The sequence below is a fragment of the Zophobas morio genome, unplaced genomic scaffold (genome assembly GCF_036711695.1).
Source record: "Zophobas morio isolate AGI-343-1 ecotype UQ-CSIRO unplaced genomic scaffold, CSIRO_AGI_Zmor_V1 ptg000799l, whole genome shotgun sequence".
In the NCBI taxonomy this organism is placed as follows: domain Eukaryota; kingdom Metazoa; phylum Arthropoda; class Insecta; order Coleoptera; family Tenebrionidae; genus Zophobas; species Zophobas morio.
The window spans coordinates 92,268-111,500 of NW_026972902.1; the positions used below are offsets into that span (position 1 = coordinate 92,268).

At 26.8% G+C, this 19,233-nt stretch overlaps 2 protein-coding genes and 2 long non-coding RNA genes across 5 annotated transcripts; 1 reads left to right on the top strand and 3 right to left on the bottom strand.

Moving 5' to 3' along the window:
* Nucleotides 1-1,366: 1,366 nt before the first annotated feature.
* Nucleotides 1,367-3,242, top strand: LOC135121949 (probable phosphoglycerate mutase GpmB). Its single transcript, XM_064046218.1, has 7 exons — nt 1,367-1,433; nt 1,489-1,572; nt 1,859-1,978; nt 2,042-2,098; nt 2,157-2,273; nt 2,911-3,058; nt 3,116-3,242. The coding sequence occupies exons 1-7, from the start codon at nt 1,367-1,369 to the stop codon at nt 3,240-3,242; spliced, it is 720 nt and encodes a 239-aa protein (XP_063902288.1).
* A 2,665-nt stretch (nt 3,243-5,907) lies between these two features.
* LOC135121928 (uncharacterized) lies at nt 5,908-6,687 on the bottom strand. The gene is made up of 4 exons (XR_010279163.1): nt 6,614-6,687; nt 6,207-6,534; nt 6,089-6,151; nt 5,908-6,004 (listed from the first exon to the last, which is right to left on the bottom strand). It is a non-coding gene; the product is annotated as an uncharacterized LOC135121928 (long non-coding RNA).
* Nucleotides 6,688-6,750: 63 nt separating this feature from the next.
* LOC135121929 (uncharacterized) lies at nt 6,751-10,868 on the bottom strand. Its single transcript, XR_010279164.1, has 7 exons — nt 10,807-10,868; nt 10,272-10,334; nt 10,111-10,187; nt 8,038-8,090; nt 7,846-7,893; nt 7,713-7,783; nt 6,751-6,829 (listed from the first exon to the last, which is right to left on the bottom strand). It is a non-coding gene; the product is annotated as an uncharacterized LOC135121929 (long non-coding RNA).
* Nucleotides 10,869-15,223: 4,355 nt separating this feature from the next.
* On the bottom strand, nt 15,224-19,158 carry LOC135121943 (uncharacterized). Of its 2 annotated transcripts, XM_064046213.1 has the most exons (19): nt 19,086-19,158; nt 18,926-19,016; nt 18,660-18,772; nt 18,496-18,556; nt 18,374-18,447; nt 18,092-18,175; nt 17,961-18,038; nt 17,817-17,902; nt 17,449-17,573; nt 17,358-17,393; nt 17,217-17,260; nt 17,084-17,159; nt 16,808-16,991; nt 16,708-16,757; nt 16,562-16,656; nt 16,317-16,498; nt 16,187-16,255; nt 15,995-16,119; nt 15,224-15,284 (listed from the first exon to the last, which is right to left on the bottom strand). In XM_064046213.1, the coding sequence occupies exons 10-19, from the start codon at nt 17,391-17,393 to the stop codon at nt 15,249-15,251; spliced, it is 897 nt and encodes a 298-aa protein (XP_063902283.1). In that variant the 5' UTR covers nt 17,449-17,573; nt 17,817-17,902; nt 17,961-18,038; nt 18,092-18,175; nt 18,374-18,447; nt 18,496-18,556; nt 18,660-18,772; nt 18,926-19,016; nt 19,086-19,158; the 3' UTR covers nt 15,224-15,248. The 2 variants fall into 2 exon arrangements, with proteins under 2 accessions (XP_063902283.1, XP_063902284.1); XM_064046214.1 differs by lacking the exon at nt 15,224-15,284 and adding an exon at nt 15,864-15,933 and having other exon boundaries at nt 17,358-17,573.
* Between the last annotated feature and the right edge of the window lie 75 nt (nt 19,159-19,233).

The following is a 19,233-nucleotide window of genomic DNA, read 5'->3' on the forward strand; positions in this document are numbered from 1 at the left end:
ATATTTAAGTGGCTAAATTTTGGATAGTTAAATACGTTCTTTATTTTAAATTATGTGAAAAAGGAACTTATTAGTAATAATTAAAATTTTATACTATATATCTTCATAGCTAACTTCATACTAGCACCTCTTACTTTTGTTCTTTATTACAATTCAATCTTGCGTGAACCTTAAAAAAAATTACAAACTATTAGTTGCCTGCTTGTAAAAATCTCACCCTTCTTATAATTATCGGGCGTTTTGCCAAACGTTCATATAATTTTAATCTCCGCATAGGTCGTTCCTTTACTCGATTCACCATTTTTAAATTTTAATAACATAGTTACTATGAACGCTAATTTACCAGCATACTTAGTATTGAGAAAAACAATATTATGACAGATTTAGAAAGGTCTTATGGTATAATTATAAAGTTTTTCGTCTGCGTAATATCTTAAAATCAATAAATAGTATATTTTAACTGAGAAAAACTTATTTTATGCCATATTTTTAGGGAATTTTTTTTTTCTTCATAAACGTAAATATAAAGAGGGTTTGATAAAACTCTTCCGTGGTCCTTTTGCAGTCAGTAAAAAAAAAAAGAGAAAAAAAATGTCTTATAAAAAACTATTTTTTCTTTTCTTCTATTTTCTTCCTTTTGAACAGTATTCACAACCTCTGGTTTACTATGTAAGTGCAAAGTCCTATAGTAAGGGGATACAAGAAGGCCTTTTATATTTAAGTTTAAGAAAGATATCTTTTAGGCGTTATAGATTGAAAATGAAGAAATATTCAATTGGGAACAGTATTAAGATATGCGGTAGATAATATCCACAGTCCAGGTGAGGCAGTCTTTCAAGCTCATTAATACATGAAGACATTAACAATAAGGGCTTAGTGAGAGTTAAACAACACCACAAAATGCAAGTTTTGTATTACAAACTGATATTTAAAGAAATTGGAAACTTTCCAATACTTTATTTTTCGTTACATAAAAACTTATCTAGGGATGTTTTAATTTTAAAAACCATATATAAAAGTTAGACAAAAACTAAATTGAAAAATTTCCTTTACACTATAAGCTTAGGCAGCCAATCGCACACAGTTGAGAGGCTTAACTTTAGTTTTTTGTGAGAGAGTAGAAATATGCTTTTATTTTTTTTCGTAAAATATGAAACGATGCCAACTTCACATAAAAGTAACCATTAATTTTGTGACTCAATTATATATTAAAAAATTTTAAAAGTTATTCTAAAATATTTTTAAAACCAGTAATTTGGATTTTAGTAAGAATTTATAATACAAACTACCTGTTAAATAAAATGTAAGGCATAATAGAGAGCAAAAGGGGCATCATTAGAGTGCATCGTATCCAAAGAAATTTAGAATGGTTGTAGAGTTGTGGCTAGTGAGACATGGCGAGACGCTTTGGAACGCCGATAAAAGAATTCAAGGTTACGTTTTAGTTTTGCTGTAAAGTAAAGGGCCTGCCTTCATTCCTTAGCGAAGGCCAAAAGGACATATCTTTAAGTGAGAAAGGTCGCGGACAGGCTGTACTTTTAGCTAAGCGATTGAGCGCTCTCAAAAAAAATGGTAAAAAAATAATTAAAGTTTAGAAACCATCGAAGTAACATTAAAATTAGCATTTACTTGCTCTCGATATTTAAAGTAATTACAGTTTAGTTTACTAACTATTTGGCTAACAGTTTCTTTATCTGCTACTAATATTTTGTCTCTTACAAATTAAAATTTATATTTTGTTTTATTTAAAACTGATTTTTGGTAGAGGTCTAGCGTTTACCTTAATTTTGTTATTTTTCAGTTTTCTTTTCTTTAAATCTTATTTTTTACAATATTCTTACTAAAACTTTTAAAAAAGGACTTTTGTTTGATAAAATTTACTCTTCGGATCTTTGTCGTGCTTATGAAACAGCTTGCATTTGCTTTCCTCAAAGTTCCTTAACTGAGGATGAAGAGCTTAACTTATTTAATCCTGCAGGCAACTTCTATTTTCCTTAAAAAAAAAATTCAAATTTAAAACTTATATTAATAAAAAAAAAAGAACAAGAAATTTTAAAAGACCAACGATTGAGGGAATTAAACTTTGGTCAATTCGAGGGTATATTATCCCTCTTAAAAATTTTACTTCGAAAAAAAAAATTAATAATAGCACTTAGGGAAACTTTATCTTCAACTAAGCAAAAAGGAGCGTAAACAATTGCCACAATTATCATTAATGCCTTGCGAGGTACGAGCCCCTGACGGCGAATCTACTGAGGAATTTAAAGCAAGAGGTGGAAATTTCTTACTAGATAAATATATATAAAAAATAGAGTAACGATAAATTTTTCTCTTTTATTTTACTTTTTCTTTATACTGTGTTATATTTTTAGCAGATTATTTAACTTTCTAATAATATTATTTATCGAATATACTTTATGGTTCAAGAATTTAGTGGGCTTTATATTTTTTTTCCATTATATGTTTTTATAAAAATTAAATTTCCTGCAAGGAAGCTATATATATTTTAAAGTATATAAATTAATCTTCTAGGATCATTTATTAGTGGAGCACTCTTACTTTTAGTATTTTGCAAAATACATATAATTTAATAATTGGTATGCAATAAAAAAGTTTTACAGCAAAAAAAAAATTCGTGTGTTAAGAATTTTTGAAATGTATAAAAATTAGAAATTCAGCTGTATGACTCACAGTTTTAACTGACTCGTATATTTACTTTTTGATGTTGGCAATCTTTTCTGAATTGTTGTATAATTTAAAATATTTTTAGATTACGAGGAAATTAAAATACTTGAAATTTATTATGTTTAGCAGTTAGAATGGATCTTTTGCAGATTTATTATAGATTACTTTGGGAGTTCAATTTTATCTATAAAATTTTGAGTAACTTCTAAAATTAATTATTTACAGCGTTAGATTGGTTAAGGTCCCTTCCATCTCCCGGCCGTTTTATTGCATTTACGCACGGTGGATTTATAACTACTGTTCTTAACATTTTTATTGGCGGATCTCATAAAAATGCTTATAGTGATTCTTTTAATGGAAGTCACAATCTGAAGTAATTTATATAATTAATAAAAATTGTAAAAGGTTGTAAATTTTGTGCAATTCCTAGAAATTTACCAGCCTGGAGATTCAAAATCGACAACACTGGAATAACAAAAGTTCGCTTTTATATGGGCAGATATGCAGTTATAGAAACCCTCAACGATGTTTCTCATTTGGAACTTCTTGGAGATTAGTTTATTATTTGTAAATTTTAATTATATAATAAAGTTCTATATTTTTTTAAGTGAAAAATGAAGAATATTTATATGTATTGATTTGTGTTGAAATTGTAGAGTTCATCGAACGTAACATAAGTTGTGTGTTATACTTATGAAAAGTATATTACGAGACTTTTTCCTTACAAAACAACTAAATCACGCGTTTTTGTTTAGGTATTTGATAGAATTTAAGTGTATTTAGTATAAGAGAAGTGCAATTAAGTTAATAAAGGACTCCTAAATTAAGTAAAACCTTTTAATAATTAAATGTTACAGTCTTTTGTTTTCTTCTTGCGCACGTAATTTTGTTCTGCATTTTTATTTGTTTATTACAAATTGCAAGAACGATAAACCAGAAGAGAAAAGTTATTTTTTTAGATAACATTTAAGATGTTCTAAAAATGAATTAATTATAATATTCTTGAAGTCTTAGAAATTTGGTGTGTTTAGACATTGATAAATCTATAGTAAAACTATGAGTTGTAATTATACTTTTTTTTATGTACAATTAACAAAAAAATACCAAAAATAAAACTAAAAAATAAATGCGGTTAAGATCTTAAAAACTGTTTTAAGCTGTTCTTCGTTAATTTTATTGTTAGAAAAAAGTATATAAACGCTTTTTATATAATTATATAGTGATACTTCATTTTATCTTAGTATCGGCGGTTATTGAAAAAGATAACAAATTAATAGTGATGCCAAAAAGAGCTCATGAAGGGCGCGCGGATTAACACAAAAAGTGCGAGCGGGGAGAATCGAACTCCCGTTTAGACGGCCACAACGTCTTGTACTAACCACTATACGACGCCCGCAACACGGATTCTTTCCTCCAAAAGTATATAAATTTTATATTATAGACTTCAATATTACAGACTTTAATGTTATGCTGTGAAATAATTTTTTTTTTTTGTGTGGTAAAGGAAATATACATATATATAAAGGTTTTTTGGCTTGTTTTTGAGAACGGTTGAAGGAATTACGAAAGTTTTTAGGTAGGAAGGAGAAAGGTTGAAGAATGTCTTCGATATAAAGCGAATGAATGCTGTTCAAAGAGAAGACCTAGCAGGTTATTAGATGGAGGACGAAGAATATTTGGTTGCACTACTTAATCTTTTACGCCGTTGCGTTAATCTCTTGAAATGTTTACGTCTCACTTACCAGTCTTGACAGGTGGCGTAGTCTTTTATTAATTACATTAATCCAAACCTTTTAAAAGAAATGTTAACGTCGTCTTTGAGGATCCTTTTTATTAATTGAGAAACTTACATTACATTGAAGGAATATATGAAGCCGGTGTTTTCGGTAATAGGAAACTTTTTTCTAGCGCTGTCTTACCTTAATTCGTTGCTAAACTAAAAATAAGTTAAATATATTAATACACCCTAGTTTTAAGTCCGGCTGAGTAGTATTTCTGGTCTATATAAAATGTAGATGAGAAGCTCTTTAAAAAAGCAGGGACCTTCAAGATGGTATTTACTTGAATTCAATTTTCGAATAAATATTAAAACAATTTGGCAAGTAGTTTTGAAAAATCATGTACTTCACATACTTTACTTCAAAAGAAACTTAAATCTAAAAAATTTTTTAAACCACATTAAAATTTATTAACCTGAATTTTTTTTAAAAAAAAGAATAGTACTAGCTGTTTAATAACTTCTACTTTTTTTTTATAAAAACTCTTTACGCTTGCGTTTGGACTGTCTTTTCTCTACTATCATTCAGTGCTGAGAATCCTTCAAAAAGGATCAGCGCTTTTAATCTTTTTGATTCTTACGTTGTGAATTTATTTGAATCTGCAAACATTTATCTACACACGAAAGTTAATTACAAAAAAAAATTTTACCGCTGGAAAAATTGAAAGCTAACATTTTTTTAAAAATATCTAAACTTTTTTGAAAAATTTGACGCTAAATCTTTTTGTGGTTTAAAAGAAAAGAGAATTTTACAATTTCCTTGTATAAAGTAGTTATTAAGCTGTGAAGGGCTTTACATTAAATCTTTACTATGGGATGTCTTTTTTGTAATTAAGTACATATTAAATCAATCTTTCTCACCCCAACAGCAATAAGCTAGTAAAAAGAGTAGAAATGGGAGCAGATATAGAATTTACAAAACAACTCATCTTAAAATGGACTTCGTTGATAATTCTAAAAGGTGTTCTTCATGAAATATCTTCTATCTTTTCAGTAATTAAATAAGTTTTTTAAGATTTCTATTATGTACTTGAAAATTTAACAACGAATTTCTGGGTGGGCTCGATAAATGTCATCCTATAAAACTTTTATAAATACTGGAGAAGCACACGCAGAAAAGGTTTTATTCCACTAGAAATTCTTTTTCGAATTGGAAAAGAGGTACATCTGGTGGTTTAGAATTATTTATATACTTCAGAAATTTACGAATTCCACAATTTCGAAAGACCAACGAAAGCGAATTTTCTAGATGTGCACAAGTAAAAAAAAAAGGTCGATGCCGCTACGCACGAAGAGCAATACCCGCAGGGGTCACCTCTAACTCGTGCTCGCCGGCGTTTGAAATGTAATTAGTGGAACCTCCCCAATCATCTTCCCTTTTAGTATAATTTTAATTCATTATTTGCATTTCGTCTTCAATTATAATTTTAATTAAAAACCAATTCGGCATAAACTTGTCTTTTTTTAATAAGCTATAAAAAATAAAATGCAGAAAATTTTTAGATTCGCAATGCTGGTCGTCCGTAAGCAACGTGTAGTCCCCTTTAAATAAATACAAATAAGTAATTTATAAATTTTAAGCCAAAGGGCGTTTTAGAATTTTTTCAGATTAAAACTTATACGTACCGTTAGTATATCGGTTGAGCCAGAAATTAGATTTTTCTAAATCGAGTGAAGTAATAGAACAAACTAAAAAAGGCGTTACGCCCGAAAAAAGGTTCCAATAATAAAAAAATGTGTGGACCGAAATTTAAAAAAGATCGAGAGGAAAGGAAATCTTGAAAGTCGAGAATCGTCTTCACACAGAATTCTACTTTTTCCGAAATGAAAATGGGATCCGACATTTTAGATTTTTTCTCAATGCGGCGGATTAAAAATTTCTCGCGGCGCACACGGTTCGCAATTCGCGATTGACGAATTTCAAGTAAATAATTAATTCCCGAACGTTCACTCGTTAAAAAAGAAGTTAGCCGCTGCCGATCAGTAGATTCTAAAATTAATTTTCTTCGAAGATTTTCAAAAAACTCTAAAGCAGACAGGACTCGTGCGTAGTTGTCCAACTTTAAAAATTGCTAAAAAAAAAAAAAAAACTCATATAGAACTTAGATTTTAATCAAAAAAAAAGATTCAAGAAAGAATTAGAAAATTAACTTTTAGGAAAATACTTCTGCTCTCTACAAAATGGCTTCGAAGTAGATTTATATGATGTAGGCTTTAAATATAATAAAAAAAAAATTTTTTTTAAATAAATTAAATTAAAATGTTTTTTAATTTTTAATTGCTTTAAGTAAGGCGCGTTGATCCACTCCTCCAGGGTAACATGGTGGTTTTCTATAGGAAGTTCATAAGAAAGTGCGATCGGACAATCTTAAAAAATTATAAAATTAAAACTAAAATAATTTCTCTTTGAAGAGAAAGACGTGATAATTTATAATTAAAAATATTAACTTTTCTATTAAGGGCAAAACAAATCAAAATTATATTTATTAAAAAACAAAAAGAATTTAATTTCTCTTAGAAAAAATTAATTAAATTAAATTCTCTTTAAAAAAATAAATAATACAAAATAATTAAATTCTCTTTTAAAACAAAACGTACAATTTAATAATTAAATTAAAATTAAAATATTTTAATTCTCATTTAAAAGTAAATAAATATAATCTTTAAAAAAAGCAAATTATTTAAATACTCTTTTAAAGAAAAATGTCTAAAAATTTATAAAAAACAAAAAATAAATTTAATAATTATAAAATTATTATATCAATTGAAATAATCTTTTATAAGTGAAATAAATAAAATTAATGATCACCAATTTATAATTAATATAAAATTAAAAATATAAAATTCTCTTTTAATGAATATATTAATTAAAAGCAATAAGATCAAGTTAGTTAAATTCTCTTTTAAAAGAAAAAAATTGAGGTACTCATAAATTTATATTTTATATAAGATTAATAATTATAAAATAATTAATATAATTTAATTATCAAATAAAAATTTAAATTATTATAATTAATGATCAATTTATAAATATAAAATAAATTAATAAATTCGGTTTTATAGAAAATATATTAAACAAAAACATCAAAAAAAACTAAAATAATTAAATTCTTTTTAAACGAAAAATTAATATAATTAATAAATACAAAATTATAATTTTAAAATTTTAAAATAATAAAATTTTATTTTATAGGAAATATAAAAAAATCCTTTAAAACATTAAATTAAATAAATTCAGAAAATAGTATACGTTCTTGATTCTGAAGGTCGTCTGCGGTGCTCTTTCGATGCTTATAATGAAACCAGCCGCCTATTGATATTCTAATCATTTAAAGTAAATTAATTAATATTTGCTAAATAAGAGCAGTAAGAAAGAAAAAAACCTCGCTTTATCAGAAACAACCTCAGAAACCTGATGGAATGACTTTTTACTATAAAAAAGTATAAAGTAATTTAATTTAATTTAATTAATTAAAAAACTTTTACAACAAAGAAATCATTTGAAAAAAAATTAAATAAATTAATTTTTATTAAAAAATTTTAAAATGAAACAAATTTTTAACAAAGGAAAGTACCTCACCGCAAACAAAATCACGGAGTTTTTTTCCGGAACAATCCGCTTAACAACCTAAGAGATTGCAATTCTTAACTATAAAATTCTTTTAAAAATTTATAGATGAAGAAATTTAAAAATAACTTACAAATTTTAAAAAAAGAAGTCAATTAAAAAAAAATTATTTCTTGTTATATAAAATAATCAAACAAAAAGTTAATTAAACGTTAAAAAAATTAACTGAACAAGAAAATGTTAGAATAATTTATTTAATAAGAAAAAATTTTATAAATTTGCGATCCAAAATAATCTAAATAATAAAAGTAAACAAACAATGGTAAAAGATTTAAAAAATATATACATTCTGTGAAAAAAATAATCTAAAAAATAGAAAAATAGAAATTATAAAAAAAAATTATAATTGAAGAAAAGTTATAAAGAAGATTTAAAGAAAAAATTTAGATTTTTGTGAATCAAAATAATCTAAAGAAAAGTTAACTAAAAAAAATAATAGAAAAGTTAAAAAGAAATATTTTTATAGTAAAAATTAATCTAACAAAAAGTAAACTAAAAAATATTAAAAAAAAAAGAAAAGAGAAAACTTTTGCAAAAAATTAAGTCTACCAACAATCAAAAAAAAATTAAATTAAAAAAAATTCTTTTTTAAAGAACAGTAAAAAAATTATAACAATCGAAGATTATGAAAAGAATATATATACTTTGTGTAATTAGAAAAAATCTAACAAAAAGTAAGCAAAGAAAATAAAAAAATATATCGACAAAGGCTGTAATGATTTAAATAGAAAAAAATTTATAATTCTGTGAATCTAAATTGCCTAAACAAAAAGTACACAGAAATAATACTAAAAAAGATTTAAAAAAGATAATTACTTTTGCGAATTAGAATAATCCAAAATAAATAAACAAAATTATAAAGTAAAATATTTTTTATTTTTTAAAAAAGTAAACAAATAAAAATAATAAAAGTTTAAAAAAATATATATACTTTTTGTTGTACAAAATAAACAGTAAAAAGTAAATGAAAATTTTAAAAAAATACTTTTGTGCAATAAAATAATCTAAAAAGTATACCATATTTTTAGAGAAAGATTTAATAAAAATTTAAATTTTAGAGGTACAAAGTTATTATAAAAATAAAATTAAGAGAAAAAATTACTTTTTTTAAATTAAAGTAATCTAAAAATAAAGTAAACAAGAAATAATAATAAAAGAGTTTAAAAATGAAAAATTACTTTCTGTGAACCAACATAATTTTAAAAGTACACCAAATTTATAGAAAGGATTTAAAATAAACTTTTTAAGATAAAAAATTATAAAAGAAACTAACCAAAAATTATAGAAAAAATAAAAAAAAATAAATTTATTTTTTGTAAATCATTATTATAGAAAAGTAAACAAAAAATAATAGTAACAGAGTTCAAAAAAGGAAAAATAAAATTTCTTGTGGTAAAAATCTAAAATAATAAAGTAAAGAAAGTTATTATGATACTTGTATTAATAATATTAAAATTTTATTATTATTATTTACTTTTAAAAAAATCATTATTTTATTGTTTGGAAACTTATTATAATACTTATATAACTAAACCGAAAAAAGGCAAACAAAAATATTTATAAAAGTATTAAAAAGAAAAATAATAAACTTTTTGAAATCAGGATAATTAAACCAAAAAAAATTGTCTGGAAAAATCTAAAAAATATAGAAAAGAAAATGGAATCAAGTTAATCTTACAAAAAAAACTTAAAAAAATACATTTTGTGAAAAAATAATCTGTAGAAAACCTAAAAAAGATTTATATTGAAAAAAATATACTTTTTGAATCAAAATAATTTATAAAAATTAATTTGAAAAAATATAAAAAAAAATTCAAAAAAAGAAAACTTTTTTGGAATCAAAATAATCTAAAGAAAATAGAGTACAATTAGAGCTACAAAAAAATATACTGACAAAATTTAATATTTAAGTGGTAAAAATAAAGTACTTTCCATAATACAATACAAATAATCTGAAAATCTAAAAAAATTTAAAAATGCAAAAAAATAAATAAAGAATTAAAAGAAAATATTAAATTACATTTTCAGGAACATAAAGATCGCTACAACTAAAAAGCTCTAAAGCGCCGCCATCTTGGTCCGGCCAGGATTCAGGCACTTTGTATTTAGGAAAGTCTCAGAAAAGAAACAGCCTTCTCGAGCATTGAAAGCTTTTAAGTAAAAATTTTCTAAGGCGAATACCCAAATAAAAGATAAAGGCAATTGCTCGGCTTTCAAGTCGATCGTCGTGACAAAGAAGAAAATCTAGAACAAAATATTTATTAAATTAAATAAAATTAATGAAACGGTTAAAACATAAAAGGTAAAAAAATTAGTAGAAAAGTATAGAAAATAATTATTTAATTAAATTTATAAAACATATATAAACCGTAAAAAATTAGTGCAGAAGTATTAAAAAAGTTACTTAATTATATTTAAAAACATTTAAATTATATATAATAATAAAAAAATAGTACAAAAGTAAAAAAATATAATCAATAAAATGAAGTTATAAAATATTATGTACTAAAGAAATGGTAAAAAGTTAGTGCAAAAGTTAACAATATAATCAATAAAATAAATTTATAAAGAAGTTAGAACGGACGTATCAAAAAATACTTACTTAAAATAATTTTGATTAATTAAAACGTAAAAATGGTTATTTGTTAGTATAAAAATATAAAATTAAAAAAAAATACAGGTGTTAAAGTAAAAAAAAATTAAAAAAATTGCTCACCTTTATTTGTATATTTCGAAGAGAAAAGATCAATATAAGAATCATCTAATTCCAAATTAAACAATTCACTGGAAAAGGAGAGCAACTGATAATATAAAAATATTATAAGTAGTAGCGGTAACGAACTTCTTTGAAAGTTTAAAAAAATGTAAAACTTCGGAATATAATAAGCGACGAAGCCGTTTTATAGAAGGATGAGAGCAATGTTTTAAATCTGCAAAGAAATCGGAAAAAAAAAAAAGAACATAATTAACTTATAATAATGAAACCTTGACTTTGATAAAAACTAAATAAGTCACTGTTTTTATACGTGTGCGAAAGTTTCATTAATACTTGGTGAAGTTCGGTTAAAAAATCTTCAGAGTGAACCCAACAATTACGCAATATAACGTGAGGAAAGGGATTTGAAAAAAAGGTTTGTGAACCTGAAAAAGTAAAATTTATAAATAAAATAATAATACAAACAGTTTTACATAAAACAAAATGGAAAATTAAAAACTTTCATCCTGGTTCAATCCGCTAAGAATCTTTTTTCCTTGCTCTATAAAAGCAGGACAAAAAAAATCTGGATTAAAAATGTTTTTCTTATTTTTTAAACAAGTTTTAGTTTTTTTAGCTCTTCTGTTTATGACTTTTTTAGTGTGAGTATTTATTGTTAAGTTCTTTTGTTTTTTGCGAGTCATTAAAAAGTAATTTAAAATTTCCCCTCGCGTGTCAGGCTTAAAAACTTTTTTCTCTTGTATACGCTAACAAATAGTTTACTTTTATATGTTCACGAGATATTATTTAAATTTTAGTTTACTTATTTGTATGTAGAGAAAACAATTCGGAAGTAAAAAAATATTAATTAATCTAGAGTTGCTTTAAAACTTAAAGGGTACGGTACGCTAGTATTGATATTATTAATGTTATAATATTTTAATAAAATTGTAACAGTTTAATAGTCATCATGGTAATTCAGTTAGTAAGAATATGATTTTACAATGTCATAGTTTTGTTATTAATCTTTTGAACTGTATTCATAAAAAGTCTGTGAAGATTTACTCACTCTTAACTATTTTTTCTATAAAGTGTTACTGAAGATTTTATTAATAATTTAATATTTTTTCTATGCAAAAAAGTTAATCTTTTGGATTTCTCTCTCACTTAGAAAAAGTAGATTTACTCAATAAGATTGAAGTTAAAGCAATGAAGAAAGAGTTAAAAGTACTCTATGGCACTAAAGGTTGAAAAGGTATGAGATCTAAAGGAATTAATACATTTATTAGCTGGTATGCAAGAAGACAAAGATCACAAAGCTAAAGAATTTGTTAAAAAAAATTATAATGCAAGGTAGATTTTATTTTAAATAGGTAAAATTGAAAAGTCAATTGCCGACAAAACATTTTTTTAATCTAATTAGTTTCAAACTGCGAGTTAATTTAATAACAGTAAAGAGGAGTTTTTGTTTCTTTACCTTTATTATTAATATTATTTACGATCGCAGTTGCTTATCCCTGCGGTTTAAAATACTAATATTATTAAACTCAGGTTGTAAGTTGCAAAGTTTCTCAACGTTAATAAATACTTCTAGATTTTCAAAGTAATTATAGGGTTTACTTAGTAATAATTTAAATAATTTTTAACTTAACACTAAATAATAAAAGATCCATTTTCTTTAAGACTTGCTTTGCGTAACGCTGGAACTAAAAAACACAAAAAAACCAGAATGCCTTAGCGACAATAAAAATAATTTTTTCTTTACTTCTAGAAATTTACTATTTAATTTCAGATAGGGAAAGTGATATATTTCAATACTAAATAATATATATTTTCCGTAATGCACGCCAAGTTTAGATAATAATAGTATATTTTAAGATTCGTTTTGTGCAAAACTATATAAAACTTTTGACAGAGACAAAGGAGAAGAGCAATCAATTTAGCTGTTACTTTGTCAATCCGCTTAACCCTTTAACGGGCAAAACTCTGGGGCTTAAAATAGATTGTTTTACGTTCACTGGTAACTAAATTTACCACTTTCTTATATTTTGTTGGTTGCCGCTAATCCGTTAGAGCATGGTATTCAACTTATCAGATTGTTACAGAGGTCGAGCCTGCCGTTTGGGGTCAAGTTCCATGACCTACTCCAGCAAATTGAACCTAGGCGACAAGTGGTAAATATAGTAACCAGTAACCTATAAAGGGTTAATCCACTTCCCTCTACTTAACCGAGAGTGCGGAGTCACAACTTCCCTGACGATTCATTGCGCTGTTTACGAGAAGAGCAGTATACATTAACAGAAACATAATAGCGAAATAATAAACTATTACATGTTATAAAATAGTTAAATTTTAATGCAGGGTTATATTACTAAAATATATATTAAGTCAATATAGTAACTATAATCTTAGCCGAATCTTAGCCATACTCCCCCTTTTATAGAATCTAAGAAATGTTATGGCCGCGAGTACTAAATTCAAAGCCTCGTAGAAGAAGGGTATATATTCCTTCAGAAAATTTTTGACGATTATTGAAAAGCCAACGCTTAGCGGTCTCATAAGGACAACTCGTACTAATCTACTAGGCACGGCCCAGCAGAGACCAGCGAATAGGGGGTTTTTTCGAGGTATTTTAATATACTTAGAGGAAAGTATAGGAACATATGAACCAATATAAAAATATCTAAAAGATTATATAAAAATAAATGATATAGAAATAAAATTAAAAAAAAAAATAAAGAGAGAAATAGAGATAATTAATTTTACCGATGCCGTTCTTGTTTACTCTTTTAAGGTTAATATCTCATTAATTAATATCTAAAATATTTAGATTGGTTCATAAATCATTGTTTATGATATTGAATAGATAATCTATTTAATAAAATGCTTTGAATTTTATTAATTTAAAACCTTGTTATACTTTATGTATATGCAAGGGCTAATTGTAATTTGTACGTTTTTTTTTTCATTTTCGCTTTGGGTGCGACGCTTTTCAGAAGTCTTTAAATATTTATCGAAAATATCATTACTGTGTTTGTAAGTCTTAAATAACTCCATATATATATCTCAAACTCTATACTACCAACTATACTATATACTATATGACTTAAAACTTTAAGATATGTATATTAGTTTTGAGGTTAGTAAAGTGAACGTGCAGTAGAACTAGCTGGTTAGTATCGCATATGGTAGTTTGTTTGGTTCTACTATAGTAAACCTCTAGCATCTTTCCTATTTGTTCTTCATATCCATGTTAGACTTATCGATAGCTAAAAACCTCAATACTACCTTGCTCATTTGGGTACAGTGAAAAAGAGTAAATATTATAAAAAGTATTATTATAAAATAAAATAAATTAACTGAAGAAAAATTAAATTTTAAGTATTTATTATAATAAACAACAATAAAAAAATAAATGAAGAAAGTCATCTTATTTTCCCCAGAGATGCAAGCAAAAAGTAAGCGGAATAACTTGGCGGTCTCCTATTGTACTAGCAAGTCTTTTCCCACCAAGTTAAACAATAGCAAGGAAGTAAATTAGTTGAAAACAGCTCTAGCATAAAGTTATTTTATAATTAGCCCTATTATTATATCTTAGTTTTAATAGAGTTATTCCCTTTGCAAATATTATAAACTATTTTTATAAAGATCACTCAAGATGGCTCTACCATAACTATTAAAATTCGATAATTAGAAGTATTCTACTTTTGTCGTGCTTTTGAGAAGCAACTTTTAAAAGACTATACTGAATTCAATTAAAAAATCGCATAATTATTTATAAAATTATTTATATTAGTTTAACCAATACTATCATAAAAGTTCAGTAATAATTAGTAGTTATGCTTGTTTTGCACTTTTAGGTTGTACATTTTTAATTTGTAAATTATTCAGGAACTATTTTATTTAAAAAAACAAAGAGTCCAATTATTTATAAAACACTTTAAACGGCCTTATCTTACTATTAAAAATTCGGTAATATTAAATAAAAAATTTACTTGTGGCCGAGTTTCCACAAAAATTCAGTTTGAAACTGTAAATCTCTTCAAAGAAAGTATTGGGTCATAAAACATGGAGTATATTGTCAAACTAAATAATAATGTTCTTACACCTATATAGCCTACAGAGGCAATAAATATGGAGTTATTTAAAGACAAGGAATCTGTCTCTAAACTCATTTATGAGGCTATTAGGAAAGAAATTAAGAACGAAACTAAACCTATCCAGGAAAAACTGGGAAACCCCCAAAACTCATACTAGGCCTGCGATAGCTAATAATAAAAATAGTAGAACAATTCCGCAAAAACAGGCAAGAGCCTCTAATGACACTAGTAAGTTATCTTAAGGCGGTCGATAACAGTCGGGGTTAGTCATCGTCTTTTAAGAGAATGCACCCGGCGAATAGTAGGTACAGACCATAAACCTCTAGTAATTACTATAAACCGACAGTAGCAGAAAAATGTCCGTCATCTTTCCTGAAACTTCCCGAAGCAAAGAAGCTCCTGGAAAAATTCAAGATGTTAGAAGAAACCGGCCACACCACTTCTCAATAGAAAAACAGAATATCAAAACATCAATGGAAGGACTCCTCGTCATCGAGACCAAAATGCAATTTTGGAGTTATTTCAAACTAATTTTTTATAATTAAAAATGACCCAATCATTACTCTTAAAAGATGGGTAGTTTTCTTTTCTTGTTGGTAGTGCTTTTAGAACGCAAACTTCCAAAAAAGGTAAATATCTTTACAGGCTACTTAGTAAAAATTAAGCCTATACGTTGAATTTTTTTGAGACTTGATTTTAAATTCATAAAATCTCTAAAGTTAGAAAGATACACTAAACCTTTTTTGGTGCATATTCCCAATGAAATCTAGCAGTTTATAATACTAAAAAATGAAGTGAAGGCACTGACTATACACTTTTCTATACAAACGTAGAGGTTTTCAATAAGATTAATTAATTCTTCGAAAAGAGAGAATTATTTATACAAAAAAAAAATTTTTTTAACTTTTTTTCGAAAATACATTATATAATTAAATTTATTTTAAAAATAAATATTTAAAACAAGGCCGAATTGAACAGCACGACAAGAAGCAATGCTAAAAATATTCCGCTAATTTTAAATCTCGTGTGCGCTAATCCATTGGGCCCACTGTGAATGGGGGAGGTCCACTAACAATCCGAAAAACCACTATTTACCGCTAAGAAAGAACCGTAGATCGTGGCATCAAGTACTTCAGCTCATCATCTTTGGAGAGCCAGTCAAGCATTTTTTCTTTGTCGGCACGCAATTCTCGAAAAAAAAGTTTCACCCAATTTGGCCTGCAAAAAAAGGCGCCTGAAAATTTTAATTAAATAAAAATTACCTGCAAATTTTTAAAAGTAAATGCAAATTGCATATTTACTTGGAACGGCATCAATTGTTTCTTCGAGTACTTTAATGCCTGTCGAGTCGACTGGTAACAATTTTGATTCTGCGAGATAGACAGCATTAAAAAATATTAGATTTAAAAATTATATTTTTTTAAAAAGTGCCTTTTTCCAGATTCTCGAGCAGCTCAACTTCCTCATCTTGCAAATTTCCGTGGAGGGATTTGTAGAAAAGCTCAATTAAACAAATGCACTGCTCGCTTAGAGGACCGTAGCACGTGGAGCAGAGAAAATTTAAAAATGCACGAATCACTCGGCCGGACTCCTGTCTCGGATGCAGCCAATAGCTGATAAAAAGGAAAAACTTTTAATTAACGAAATAAAAAATTCTTTGTTATAAAATTTTATACTTTACAAGATCTGAATATGAAATTCGTAAGGTTTCATTAGCTTGTCTAGACTTTCTGATGCCGTCAAATAAGGCGCCGTAATCAAAAGGAGGTATCTTATGAAAAGTAATTTATAATTTAAAGTATAATCAAAAGAAAAAAAAAACGTTAGAGGTCGGAATGACTTTGACATTGGAAATCACAAAATAACGATCGCCTAAAAAAAATAATTCAAAAAAGTATTAATTTGCTCTCAAAATCAAAAACCGTCGTAATCGGCGTGAGAGAGATGCATGCAGGGCGGCGTAGTACCAACCACAGGAAAGACCACGCAGTTATCCAATAAGCTAAAGCGATCCGCTAACGCACTATCGCTGCACGGAAGAGCATCGTAGATCTGAAGATCGCCGGGATGGAAAATAGGAGATTTAAAGACACACACTGGACCGCTCTAGATCGAAAAGATAGAATCACAATCCATTAAAAAAAATTTTAAACCAAAAAAATTTTAGCGCTGAAAACAAAATTGAAAAAATTAAAAACCAAAAAAAAGCAGTCCTCGCCATTGCTGATTTTTACTATGCACTGTCCCTCCCGCAAAAGAGGCTGCTGGTCATCTCTTTTTCAAATCAATTAAAAAATTAATTAAAAATAAAAATTAATTAAAAAAAGAAACTTGATGGGCTCGGGAATACCAAAAAGATTCCACGATAAAGGTAACTAAAAAAAATTTAAAAAAAGATTGATTAGTTTAGAGAATTTACTTCAAGATTTCTTTATAAAAAAATAAATCACATCAAAAAAAAGGGAAACGAACTTGAAAGGAAGGCTTCCTAAACTTCATGAAGGTCATCTGTAAAGAAGTCAATTAAAAAGCACACCACACGTGCATTCCCGCAAAGCGCAACCCCCGAGGGAAAGCCTGTGCATGTATTGCTATTGGCTAGTACTCGCTTTAGAACGCTGATGCAGTCGCCCGCGCTATTGGCCTTGTGATATTCTTCGATTAGTCGCGCGGGAGAGACTCCTCTGTCTGATTAATTTAGATTAATTATAATTTCTTTTCTTTATTAAATAATTAAATATATAAATTATAAAATTGTTATAAATAAATTATAAAATTATTATAGTAAAGATTTCCAACCAAAATTGTTATAAACAGGTTATAAATTTATTCTAGCAAAGATTCCCGGGTCAGAATTGTTATAAATAATTATTAAAATATCTTATTGAAGAATCCCTAAATGAAAATGTTATAAAGAGGCAAACGCTTTACATATTAGCAACTCGAGAGGAGCCTTCGAGAGCGCCGGACGGTGGACAGGTCGGGAGGAGGTATCTAAGATGCCGAGATAACTGAATCTGTTACAAATCAATTTAATTATATATAAATTTGCACTGCAGAAAAATAATTACTAACTTGCCTTTTCCCTTGAGAATCGACAAGAAGAGAAGAAACGGAAGAATGTAGTTTTATCATAGATTCTCTAAGAAGAATCTATTTATAAAAAAAAAAATTAAAAAAAATTAAAAAAAGAAAAATAAAAGTACCTTTCGGCCTTGAAGTTGTGGATCCACTATCAAAAGTCCTTTAGTACATTTATAACGGATTTGAAATATAGATGGGGTTCTACGCTGTGTATAAAAAATTTCAAAAGGTGCAAAAAGATTAAATAATAAAATCGCTGCAGTATAAAACAAATAAAAAAAAAGAAAGAAGAGAGCAATTAAATAAATTCTACGCTGCAAAATAATTATAAGAAATATTTTCTTAAAAAGCTGCACAATCCATAGAAATCAGGAACAAAGATGAAGTAACTATAAAAAATTTACAAAGCCAAGCATATGGTTAATTTCCTCCGCTAACGAAGGAGAGAGAAATCCGCTTCCGTCTGTGAAGCTCATCCCTAAAAAAACTAGTTGCTTAAAAAAAAATTAAAAAGCAGAAAGAAAACCTTTTTCGCATAAAAGATCAGGAATGATCTCCACTTCATCATCAAATATTCGTACAAAAGTCTATGAAAACACGAGTTGATGCAAAAATTGACTAAAAGTGGAGCATCGCAGAAGTAAAAAATTTAAAATTTAAAATTTAAAATTAATTTCGTAATTAAAAAACTTTGCAAGACGTGAAAAAAGACGCCGTTCTTTTAAATAGCTCAGAAACGGAATGGCAATCTTCAAAACTAGCCAATGCGGGAAGCACGTTTGTCCATATGACCTCCTGCGAGGCTATTGTGCCGCAGGAAAATAAAAAGAACATGTTACGCTTTAAATAAATTTTTTTTAACTGTACATACGAATTGGAAATTTAGATGCCAAAGATTATAATTACGGCTCTATCGTAGAGCTGCTTTGTGGAAATTTATAATAAAAACTCTTTACCTTTATAAAAAAAACACGTTCTTCCTGCATTAAAAGAGCGCCTGACCGAGCTAAAAGTGTGTCCGATAAAATTGTAGACGTCATCTCCAATCTTTTGAAACAAAAATAATTGTAAGTATACTCGATTAAAATATATAAATATAAAAAAGACAAAAAAAACTTTTAATCCATGCGTGAAAATGGATAAAAATTTAAAAGAACATGCCCAATTTTCGTCGTATTCAAATACAACTATTTCAATACAAAAGAATCGTAATTAATTTCTGCTAAGCAAAAAAAATTTTAAAAGAAATTAATTTTGCCTTGAA